The sequence below is a fragment of the Theropithecus gelada genome, chromosome 14 (genome assembly GCF_003255815.1).
Source record: "Theropithecus gelada isolate Dixy chromosome 14, Tgel_1.0, whole genome shotgun sequence".
In the NCBI taxonomy this organism is placed as follows: domain Eukaryota; kingdom Metazoa; phylum Chordata; class Mammalia; order Primates; family Cercopithecidae; genus Theropithecus; species Theropithecus gelada.
Window position 1 is genome coordinate 87737971 of NC_037682.1, and position 12666 is coordinate 87750636.

Sequence of the window (12666 nt, forward strand, 5' to 3'; positions counted from 1 at the left end):
TTCACAAATGGCTTATGAAGTGGGTATATTCTCATAGATGAGGATGCTAGGCCACATTTTCTGGGAAGTATGCATATATCCTCAGCAAAATTAAATAACTTGCCCAAGTATCAGCTCACTGGGAAATGGCAGAGCTGGGATGAAACTAGCCTTTTCAACTCTAAAACTTGGGATGTTTTTCAAAGTTCATGTATGAAAAAGAAATACAAGCAAATTATTCCTGTAGGAGTAAGGAGTAATGGTTTAATTTGTTGCTTATACTAATTAGACTTATTCTAATGGAACACCAACATGCCAGCATCAGTTTGGCTAAAGTAAAAATGAAGCTCCCCTGGTTTAAATTATTCTAAAATAATGGAACAAAAATGAAATTCTTTTCATAGTATTAATACATTACCAGTTACATCTGTTCATCCATCTGGAAATTGTTTCTTTGCCTCCTCAGACTAGTTTCTAGAATGCCTTTCTCCTCTTCTCCCATTTGTGAAAATCCTTCCCGTTCTTTTCTGTGTGTGTGATTTTTGCCTCCTCCATGAGTTTCCTTCAACTCCCCTTGTTTCTCACTTGCCCTGTTCTGTACTTTGGCAATATTGCCTTAATTTAGGACAACCAGAATTTGTTTACTCAGATTTACTTGTTTGTATATTGTTATATATATTTAAGCATATATTTATTTATATTAATATTTAAGTGTTAAATGACTAGTGCAGTAGGTTTTGAAGTCTTTTTAAAAAAGCCTAGAATGTATTATTTGAGTTTCAGTTAGCATGAGAGTTAACCAAAAAAAAGGTACTCTTTTGTACTTTTTGTTGTCAGAAAAAAATATTTTCATTAAATTCTCCTTTTCCTTCCTGCCTTGGTTATTTGGTATAGCTGGAGAAACAGAAGTTAGAGAAGCAGAAGAAGGAATTAAAAGCTACCAAAAAGACTCTTGATGAAGAAGGAAACAGCAGCAGCCGTTCTGGAATCACAGGGACCACAAATAAGAAAGATTTTACCAAACTCAGACCTGGAGAAAAAGGCAGAAAAAATCTTCAGTTATTGAAGGACATGCAAACCATACAGAATTCACTACAAAGCAGTAGTTTGTGTTGGGATTACTGACTCATAACCAGGTCAGAAATTTTATTCAGATAATCTGTACCTCATCAATCAGATGATGACAATTTACTTCCCAGATCTCATACTCACTTATGTTGGAATTAATTAATAGCAGGTGTTAAGGGACCCAGGCTTCATTATACAGGCTTTTCATGTATGCAGGATGACTCAGTGTTAAAACATTTAAATGGAAACCAGGGGGGTTTTAAAGCCTGAGAAACCACACATAATCTTGTTTTGTTGAGATGAGTTTGCTGTACTGATATATTGCACTTTGTAAACAGATTACCAGTTTTTTACTTGTGGGTGTGATTTTTTAAAAATAGTTCTTTATATTTAAAACTAGGTTTACATTTTCAAAATATGAGACTATGCCATAGGCAGTGCTTGCTTGAAAAGTCTCATTTTTAAATCTCCCTGGCATGAAGTGCCCACTTCCCCTTTCCAAAGCAACCATTAAACATACTTTGTTTCTACTATTGGTGGAGTTTTTCTATATTTAAATATATATATATATATTTCAGAGGATTTTTATTTTGCTTTTTGGCATTTCAGACTTTGATCAGTATTAAGTGCACTTGTATTGCTTTTTAATCTGTTAATTTTTTTAAAGACCCAAGCAGTCATTTTGAGTTATATCTGTAAAAATTATAAAAGGATTTTTGAAAGTATAAACAAATTGTCAGTGGAATGAGATTTTGGAATAAAGTGAGAATGGGAGAAGGGATATGTTGTGAGCATATACCTTCACAGTTCTTAACACCTGTTTTGTAATCATGATATTCAGTCAAGGCATTATGGTTTTTAATCTTGAAACTTAGAGAACCCTTTGAATATTTGCTTTTACTGGTGTACAGTATGAGTGGAATATGAACTGTACACATAATTGTTATCATGTTGCTATAAATCATAATTTCAACTAGATCAAGACATGTTAACCTTTTATAAATGTAAAGTCAATAAAGCACTTTTTTAAAAGAAACACTGAAACTTTCCTTAACAGCCTGTAAAAGGCTTTGTGATAAGCTCTCAAAAAATGCATTTCTAAATAGGACATCAATGTATTCATGAAGAGAAAAAACTAGTACTTAGTTGCTATACTCATGCTTACATAGAAAGAGAGCCCAAGAATATTAGATTTCCTCATGATACAAGATACTACAGTAACAGGCTTTAATTTAGGATCCTGAAGTAGATTTTGGGGTATTTGTGGCTTGTAAACTTGTGCTTGTGTGTCCAGTTTTCTAATGAGTAGGTTTGTAGCTTGATCGAATTAATAACTGTGAGCCCATAGACACAAGAGAAGTGAGAAACAGTGCACTGGTGACATGATAAATATATGTGTCAACCACCATTTCAACTATTAAAAACTGCTGTTATCTCCTTGTTTGAATTTCAGGTCATTAAATTGTATAACCATCATTTGAATTGTAGTGGCTCTGAGTCCTAATTAGGAGAAGGGTGATTGAATGATGCTAAATCCCACCCCATTTCTCAACTAGGATTCAAACTGAACTACTCCAGCTTTTTGTACTCTCAGGTGAGAAGTGAAAAAATACTGTTTCAGTTTTCTTATCTGCAAGTTTACAGTAGAGGAATGTGTCATCCATCCACTTACGTTGTAACACAGCTTTATTGCAATTCATTTCAAATAAGGTATGCTTACAGACTTGTGGTAGACAGGTGAATTGTTCATTCCAATATAATGTGGTGAATTGCAGTGGTAGTAGCCATATACACAGGGCTATGGGGGCACAGAGGAAGGTGGGGATGTCAGAGAAGGCAGTCGTGAATCAGATAACTTCCCAGAGGAAGAGGTGATGCCTAAACGCTAGAAAAGAGGAATTAGTCACAAGGGAGAACAGTTGTTCCAGGTGCACAAGATAGACTGAACAAAAGTGGGGAAGCAGGAATCTGCAGATTACATGAGGCAGTTGTGAACAGAAGAGTAGCACTGGTACGTAACAGTTGAGGTATGCAGAGACTAGGTCGAAGGAGGCTAAGGAGCTTCAACTTAATCATACTGGTCTCTAAATTTTGTAACCCTAATCAAAAAGGGAAAAAATTACACCTGTACAACCAACAGACATATAAAGTTATGAAACATGTAACTGTCAATTCAAATATTTAAAAGTTTTGCTTGTGTAAATATATAAAAAGTGCTAGTATTCCTCCTCCCTCCCTTCCACACACACCAGTGGTATATCTTAAATGCTCAAGTGCATGTACTCCATATTGGAGACTTCTGCAGAAGGTGAGGGGAACCACTGGAAGGTTCTCAGCAGAGAAGTGGTAGGGTTGCACTTAGATTCCCCTGGCTTTTGATTGGAATTTGAAGTGGATGCAAGTATATTAAGACTAGAAGCTTTAAATTCTTGATCTCTTCAGCCATTCTACATTCTTTTATGTGGTATCAGGCCAAGATAATCAAAGTTTAAATGAGGAAAATGGCAGATGCATTTGTGAAATACTTGGAGTAGAAAGCTTAATGTTTAACACCGATTTGCTAGCCACTTAAATGCCCTGTTAAAAAGCTTGTATTTCACACAATTACCAAAGAAATCATTTTGGTACTAATTTTGCTAAATTGGATATACTAATAGAAACTATAGTTCCTCATTGCAAGACCAAGAGGGAGGCTAAGGTTCAGACTCCCTGTATAGTGAATTAGTGAGTGGAAAAACACTGTATATTTTGTTTGATTTGGGTGTTGGTTAAGGGAAAATGGGTACAAATTGAACATTTTCATGTGGGGTGCATATTCCTTCAATAATTTCCAAATATTTCTGGGAAAAAAAAAGAAAAAGCAACTTTGGACAAGAACAAAGTTTAAAAGTCAGTTGGAATTTCTTTTAATTAAAAGACCAAGGGACAAGAAGCTCCTTTATTACAGTACATTACATATGGCTCTTATATAGAATAAAAGTCAAATGTTTCTACCAGCACCAGACTCTTACTTGTAGCAGGTGAGCAGTGAAGCAAGATTTCTTTTACTGGCTTTGAGATTGTAATACATCTTTTACATGCAGTGTGTTCTTTGGTAGTGGAAATTATAGAATTTGCAAAGGGAAAAATGTAAAATTTGAGCATAGTACTTCTCACTATAAGCTATTTATACAGACTTCAGAAAAATGTCAATCCTAGTAAGATTTTTAAATACTTCTTAAAAACTTGCCAATTAGCTTCTGTGTGTTCAGACACACAAAACAAGTGAATAATTAGTTTTTAAAATATCTCCCATGATGTTTCTGGTAATTGGGCTAATCTGAAGGGCATGGAATTCTTTGAACTCCTGTATGGATACTTTCTGCCCTTCATCTTCCCCCAAGCACATCTATAAGGCCTCCCATTTTGGCTCAACTTGCTAATATGTCTTAAGTATGTAAACAATGACAGCAATAATTTTCAACTACTACTATGCCATAATATCTTCAACACTTTGCCTTTTACTATATGAAGAATATGGAAGTTGAAAAGTGATCAAGGTAAATCAATTACTGAAAAAAAGAAAAACCTAGAATGGAGAAAGGGATATCAAATGATTTTGATCTGTCATGACATCAAGGCCCCAATATATGTGATGCCACAGAATTTCAGTTTTGGTTTGAAAACTGATATTCCTCTGCACAGTGAGCACAGAGCATATTTCTAAAATGGTTTTAATATTACCAGATGCCAAAAATTTGTAACAGCATTTGCCTTTTAATAGAAACTTGTTCCCACTGTGGATCCAGGATTGAAGTATTTTAATATCCTTGGATACTTAAAAGATTAGTATCATAATCATGTAATTACATATGGAGTTATTTCACTTAAGCCACCTGCACTGCTACAGTTCTAAACTCATCCTAGAGAGATTTAAAATAAATAAAGTGACTGAACTTTCTCTCATAGATGGGTTCTAAATTCGGAAGACTTTCTACTCATAGAGCTGCCAGTGTAATCAAGAGTGTATAGCAATGATGCCCCTGATCTTACAGTCCTTTATACAACAGTTTGGACAGGAGTGACACACTGTGCAGGAGAGCTGGCTCTTTCTGAGGATGAGGTTGATCGGTTAGAAATCTCTCTCTGTAGTTCCTCTACTTTTTTCTGAAGCTCTGCTCGTTTAGCAAGAAGTTCTTTGTATCTGTTGTGAATAGGTTCCTGCAAGAGCAAAACATAAAATATTCAACTAGGAAATCCTGACCAAAGAGTCAAATCATTCCCTAAATGTTGCAGTGTATGTTCTTTCAGCTGTTGGAACCAGTGGCACCTTTCCAACCCATCAGTGAAGTTAAATATAGGGACTATGGACACCACTCATCTTTCCACTGGCTTTCCCAGTGCCCCTGAGTATTTCCAGAGAATAACCTGCTGTGTAGGTGCTCCTGAAACTGGTACTTTTCCAAATACAACAAATAATTAACACAATTAAAAGTCAGTAGTCAGAAGATTCCCTATTATTTACAGGTTTTTAGTCTTAAACAGTTCTAAGTAGTTAATATTCCATAAACATATTCACAGTAGACCAGAATTTTGTTCAGCTTTTAACTTTCCTAAAGCTACTTTCTTCAGCTTATTAAAACAAGACCCCCTAGAGGTTATCCAGACAGAGGAGGGAAGATGCGAGAAAAGAGAGCAGTGATATGTCTGATGTCATACAAGCAGTCCTAAGAACCAGGTATACTGATTACCCTGCCCCAGTATAGTACTTTTTCTACTATACAGTTCTAACTATCGATGGGTAAAGAGTAAAGTTTCAAATATGCACAGATAATCTTTCCAGCTGCTTTTAAGGGACAAAGTTGCATTGTATGAATGAAAATTCCCATTGTATATTGTACAGCACATACCTGTGGTTTCATCCGTGGATTCCACCTTATGTAATATCCTACCCAGAGCTCTAGGTGGCGCATGCTGGCTACTGGATAAAGGACGTGATTGGAATAGCTCCCATAGAGAGGATTAGTGAAGTCTTCCGCCTGGCTATTTATGTAAGACCACAGTGACACAGTCCTTTTAGGAAGATTCTGTAGGCAGGAAAAATAGGTAAAGATTATCCACCACCTAAGCCATTTACACTTGAGAGGAAATTTGTAAAAAAGTACTTTGTCGTCATTAAAATCTCTTTAGAGGATGTGGACTTGGAGACTTCAGTGATAAACCAACTTATATTAAAATCAGAGGGTACTGGAAAACAGTCTGCATTTCCTCAGATACCATATGATCCAGCAATTCCACTCTTGTACCTATCCAATAAACGGAAGACATGTCTGTACGAAAACTTTTTTATAGATGTTCAAACCAGCATTATTCATTAATAGTCAAGAAGTGGGAACAACCCAAAAGTCCATCAACTGATGATAAGTGAAATATATCCACACAATGGAATATTATTCAGCCATAAAAAGAAATGATACACAATGTATGAACCTTGAAAGCATATTAAAGGAAAGGAGCCAGACACAAGGTTTACATATTAAATGACTCCATTTATATGAAATGTCCAGAAAAGGCAAATCCAGAGACAAAAACATTGGTGTTTGGCAGGGCTGAATGGGGAGTGACTATTAACAGGTTTTCTGAGGTGATGAAATGTTCTGAAATGAAAATGTGGTGATGGCTGTACAACTCAGATATACTAAAAACCAGTCAACTATACACTATCAAAGTGAATTTCATGGTATGCATATTAATTTAAAAAAGTATTAATTTCAAAAGTTTTTTTTTTTTTTAATCAATGATTCCTACCCAAGGCTCTCAAAAAATAAAACTATTTCTAATGAACATTCCTTAAGTTATTGAGTGCCTGCTATGCATAGAAATAGTTATTGCATGCTAGACACTGAAACATAAGGTGAATTTAAAAATTTAATACCTGCCTTTAAGGAAGTCTAGGAAATACTACATAGCAGTTCTTGTGGCATTTTGTATCGCTTATTTAATAATCTTCATAATTTTACAAAAGGAGACATTAACTTCCCCAAGCAAACTGTTACGGTAAGTGATAGATCCAAGATTTGAACCCAGCAACTGAGCTTCAGTGCAAGTACTTATTCCTACTGTGCTTTATAAAATAAAACATAAACTACTTTATAACCACATTTTTTAGAATAAAAGTTGATGCAGAGGGAGATACTAATCAAGATGACTAAGATGTTGATACATAGGATAGACAAGTTTTGAGAAAGAAGTAAAACTTGAAATGTAATCCTTACACCATTTCTTCTTAATACCAACCCCATTTAACAGTGATACCTCTGGGGAAAAGTGGGATAACGAAAAACTTTGACTTTCCACATACTATCTTTTATGTGTTTGAATTTTTTTACAGTATTACTCTACAACTTAAAAAACTCAAAAACTTAACCTAAAATGTCTCCATAAATAGGATATACTTGGGAATTTGAGCTGCCTATTCACTCGAATATACATTTTCTGCTAATTAAATTTTTCTGCACCTACTGTAAAGGATTTCCATTCTACATAGAAAAAAATGGTACACTGGTGCTCCCTAGATTTCACATACTTCAGTTCTCTTTAGCAGAAACTACTTCCCACCCATGAACTCATAGCAGACAGATAGCTAGCACCTTCAGCCTTGTGACAAAGATACTTCAGAATATATCAGCTCCAGATCTGTGGAAGGAAGCAATCAGTATTATAGCATGTAAGATAAAGTATGACCCAAAATAATGACTTCAGTTGAAATCTATCACAGAGTACATTCTTTTAGGGAAAAGTATACAGTAGAGATAGTATGGGTAAGGTCATGTTTCATATTTTACCTCTTTTCCTCTCTGTTGTTCACTATTACAGAGGAATGTTCCGAATAAGCAGCTGTATAGGTGGTCCAAAATGGTAATGAGAAAATACTCATTGAATTCAAATGCGGTAGGAAACTGCAAATCGAACATCACAAACACATAAATTAAGACATTCTTCAAGCATACTCATCCCTGTCATGGGCAGATCCTTTGAGGTAGTATTTAAAAATAAGTTAAACATTCAAATCTACATTATTCCAAACCATTATGGCATTATTTGTATGATTTTCTTTTCAAACATCGTGTTATCACTTTAACGACCATGATGTTTCTGTATCCGCTGTATCTGCTAACCCTAAACTTGCAGGCTGAATTTTGACTTATGCAATTCTGGCAACTCTAGGCATTCTCTGCCAAAAATGACCACAAACAACATTAAGATTCTTTAAATTTTCAACAACATAGTTGTTTTTCTAAGGATTACACAAAAAAATGCCAATAATGTCTCCAGAACATGTTAGCAATACACAAAAGTAAACATCTGAGGCAGATAATTTACAAGTTAATTAACCTATTAAATACTTAGGTTGCTGAAAAAGTAATTGCAGCTTTTGCCACTGAAATGGCAATTACTTTTGCACCGACCTAAACTTTTCAGGGAACATCCATCCCATCAAACCAGAGTGCCTTGTAAGCCACTATTTTAGCAGCATCTAACAAAAAGAAAATTCACTCTCTAACCCAAGCCAGGGGCTTGACTGGATGTCTTAGTTTTACACAACACAATTTTAGGGGACTAATGAAATAAAAAATTACAAACCCCCGTAAGTTAGAAGGTTTCGTTTAATCCATCCTATCTAATATTTCAGAATTATTTGAAAGCTTCTATGTAAGGTTCTACCAATTATAGGGCTGTATGTAAGAAATTATATAAATATTTAGATTGCAGACTGTGAAAATACACATTGCTTCCAAGTTTTTACTTCTTAGATCCCTTCCTTTATAGTGGAGGAAAATAGTATAAACGGCATGTAAATGGAACAGGGATGAAAACAACTTTGCCTTGAAGTTTCCTACATTTTAGCAAGTATAGACAGGGTAACATGACAGATTTCCTAACAATAAAGGGCCCTTAGTAGGCCTTGAATAATTTTTGTGGCTGTGAAGCTGAATGAAGCAGATGATCAAGCAGAAGATGACCAAGCATTTCCACAACAAAAAGCTAATTGTAAAAAACTCTCAAATTCCATTTATTCCTTTAAAAAATAAATCCCATCTCCTGTATTTGTTCACACTCTTAACAGCCTTTTTATATAGCCAAATATGAATGCATCCTGAATCACTAAATAGCAATCCCAAGGATCTAAGCCTGTGATTAGTTTTTCATCTTCTTGGCAAAACTATTAGCTCAGTTATGAGAAGACAGCTTAATCAGTAGGCATTTCCTCACAAAGAAACTAAAATAGCAGGGCATTAAATGCAGCTATTGCTTTTAAAATCCTAAGCAGAAGAGAACTATTTTGTTTTATTTACATGTTTAAAATCTAAAAGGCCCTTCAACAACTGCTTCCTGATCTCAGGACTGAGGTGACAGAGATGAGGACGGAAATAGGAGGAGAGGTATAGAATCTGGCTATCATAACATAGTTGGTTCTGTTTTGACAAATGTGCTATTCAGGTCTCTGTACTAGTATTCAAGTATTTATAAAACCGACAATTGCTAACAAACGTTACGACTAGCTAATATGCTTTATATTCAGGAACAAAATATACAGAAAAACACTAGGTGTATAAAATAAAGACAGCTATAAAGTATTTTAGGTTCTATCAAAAATACAGATTTAAACTGATTTTCTTTTATTTAGTGCCATGCTCAAAATCAGAGTTAAACTACTTTTAGATAGAGCATATAAAAAGTTAACAAAATTAAAATTACTAAGGAAGACATGTATTATGATGTACTCTTCTCCCATCCAAGTGCTCACAAGGCCTGACCCTGCTTAGCTTCCAAAATCAGATGAGATGGGTGCATTCAGGGTGGTTGGCTATAGATTATCATGTACTCTTCTTTGCAAGAAATTGGCAAATGTGCTTTTTTTCTAACAAACATATCAGAACTGATATTCAAACACATCGTTTCCTTCAAGGTATTCACTTTGGAAAGCAGTACACACAACCATCAACAATACCACAGTTTCAAAGAGCTTTCCTACTCCTTTCATGGCGAATTTGATTTTTGCCAACAGTCAAAGGTTATTTAAAACTGAATATGGTAATAGTCAAAAGTGGGGTCCTAGTGTTTTGGGTCACATATCCAAAAAAGGATTGTAGGGACTTAGGTAGTTGATACACTGCCTCAAAGCCAATTCCAAAGGAAAAAGTCAAACCTAATCCAAGAAAGAACTCAACATTGTTAAACTAGGTATATAGCACCTCTCCCTCCCAGCTCCCAACACACTGAAGGTCTGATTTATAAACCAAAACTGAATTGCATACACCTTTTCAGTATATATGCTAAAACACTAGTCTCATCATATTGTAGTCATAGCTACGAAAATGCTTCATTTAACCCAACATGTTTCTAAATAATTCACCCATGCAGAAATGCTTATGGAGGCAAGGGACTATTAAATATATAATTGATTATTTCACCTGATTACCATTCATTTTCTTTTATTGAAATAGTATTTTATTGAAGCTAAAAATATGCTCCTAAATAAATATGATCCAAAGCCAAGCAGAGCCAGCACTTGCCCTACTTTAAATTCATATGGCAATCTAAGTGCAAACAATTCAGACTTCCAGTTGTTTTGGGGTCTAATAAAGCCTTAGGTAAATAATTACCTCCCAATGAGCTGCATTCAACAGGGTTTCCAGATGGTTTTTCTTGAGTCAGAATTAAATCATCTTTTTAAGACAGTGACCCCTTGCCTCATTAATAAAGTGATCTCACAGTAAACCAGGTGTTTTCTCAGTCCCCTCTGCTCTTTCCAAAAGATTAAATTCATTTATATTAATATTTCAAATTTGTTAGAAGTTCTAAAAGCCATAATAGCTCGCTCCATGCCAAAAAATAAAAAGAACTGAATGTAATATGTGCCTCCCTTGTTATGCTTCCTATATAAACATTTTTCCCTTAAAATACAAATTTTCAGAATGAGCAGATGGAAAATTTTTAAAAAATTAACAGTTAAAGTTACTTAAAAGATTTGATTTTGCTTGTGATACCTAGCTTATTTTATCTCCACTCTTAGCAATATGAGCTTCTAGGTGAGCCTGTTTAACACTATTTGTTCAAAACAAAGGATAAAACCTCTTGGGAGTTATTATCAATGCTACTCATTGAAATGCTAATAGAATCAAATTGTCAAGTGTTAATCTTTAACCTGATTCATAATGTGACAATAAATAATAGCTCTCACATGGACATGGAGATGTTACAAGAATTTCCATTTAATGATCTATAGGATAATCAGTGACCAAATCTCCCCACTCTGACAGGAAAACTGAAAGGAGATATATAAGAATAGATAGGCCAGATAAATTACCTGTCTTGTCATCTGCCAGACACAGTCAATAAATTGAAGAAAAACAGGCGATCTGTCTGCATCTGCATGGTTCTTATCTCCATGGCCAACTCTCTGAAGCAAAAAGTGAAATACATGAACTTTGGGGGAGTTTTCATGTTTTGGTGGAAATAATTTTTTTAAAAAATAATAATTGGTCAATAGTCTAAAAATTTTCAAAGTCAGGTTCTGTGGTTCACACCTGTCATCTCAACACTTTGGGAGGCTGTGGTGGAAGGATCACTTGAAGCCAGGAATTTGAGATGGGTCTGGGCGACATAGCAAGACTCCATCTCTACAAAAAATTTTTAAAAGCCAGGCATGGTGGCATGCACCTGTAGTCCTAGCTGTTCAGGAGGCTAAGGTGGGAGGCTGGCTTGAGCCCAGAAGTACAAGGCTACAGTGAACTATGATCGCACCACTGCACTCCAGCCTAGATGACAAAGCGAGGCCCTGTCTCAAATACATAAAATTTTTCAGAGTCTTTTAAAGAGCATTGCAAAGTAAGTAAAAAATCACCCACTAGCCTGCCAAGCAGAAATGTATTAACATTTTGATGTGCAAACTGCTGAGATATTTTCTGACACAAGTGCTTGTAATACGAATTACTACTCTGTTTAATAAACCCAGATCCTAAAAAGGTTGCTAATAAAAGATGGAAGCAGTCAGAACTCAGAGGCCAGATTTTTGTCCTAGAGATTTTAATTTCTCTCTTTGAGAAATAAGTTACATGGACACTGGCCTCAGAAAGCACCACTCTCTGTTAATGCCTTGACCAGTGAGTGAAGGGTACCCCATCCTATCTTAGCGCTGATGTGTCTTTATTAGGAGGAACCCTATTAGCACACATCTTAGAAAACCTGCCAAAAATGCTTGACATCCACCCTTCAAGCATGCAGTCATCTACCTAGTTTCTCAGTTATTTCCTCTGAGGACCTTTGACTCAGATAACTGAAAACAGAATCCTGCTCCTTACCCCAAAGCAGAAATTCTAAAAGTGTGGTCCACAAACATCCAAGGGCTGTGAGGTCAAAACTATTTTCATAATTTATTAAGACATTATTTACCTTTTTCAGTGTGTTGGCACTTGCACTAATGATGCATAAGTTATGAAGGATAAAAATTCTGGTGCCTCTGCAGGCATCAAGTAGGGCAATGCTTGTAATTAAAACTGCATTCGTACCCACTGTATTCTACCACCAGACACTCGCAGTTAAAGGGAAAAAATCGATTTTTCTTATGCCAGTGTG

At 35.4% G+C, this 12666-nt stretch overlaps 2 protein-coding genes across 6 annotated transcripts in view; one reads left to right on the top strand and one right to left on the bottom strand.

Moving 5' to 3' along the window:
- CEP57 (centrosomal protein 57) overlaps positions 1-2529 on the top strand; it is a 42055-nt gene extending 39526 nt beyond the window's left edge. For both annotated transcript variants that reach the window (XM_025355274.1, XM_025355276.1), the window contains one exon: positions 874-2529. In XM_025355274.1, the coding sequence (XP_025211059.1) occupies positions 874-1104 (231 nt within the window). In that variant the 3' untranslated portion in view covers positions 1105-2529. The remainder of the gene's footprint in view (positions 1-873) is intronic.
- A 1396-nt stretch (positions 2530-3925) lies between these two features.
- MTMR2 (myotubularin related protein 2) overlaps positions 3926-12666 on the bottom strand; it is an 86475-nt gene continuing 77734 nt past the window's right edge. For all 4 annotated transcript variants that reach the window (XM_025355270.1, XM_025355271.1, XM_025355273.1 and 1 more), the window contains 4 exons: positions 11399-11491; positions 7872-7985; positions 5937-6113; positions 3926-5247 (listed from right to left, as the gene is read on the bottom strand). In XM_025355270.1, coding sequence (XP_025211055.1) covers positions 5086-5247; positions 5937-6113; positions 7872-7985; positions 11399-11491 — 546 coding nt within the window. In that variant the 3' untranslated portion in view covers positions 3926-5085. The remainder of the gene's footprint in view (positions 5248-5936; positions 6114-7871; positions 7986-11398; positions 11492-12666) is intronic.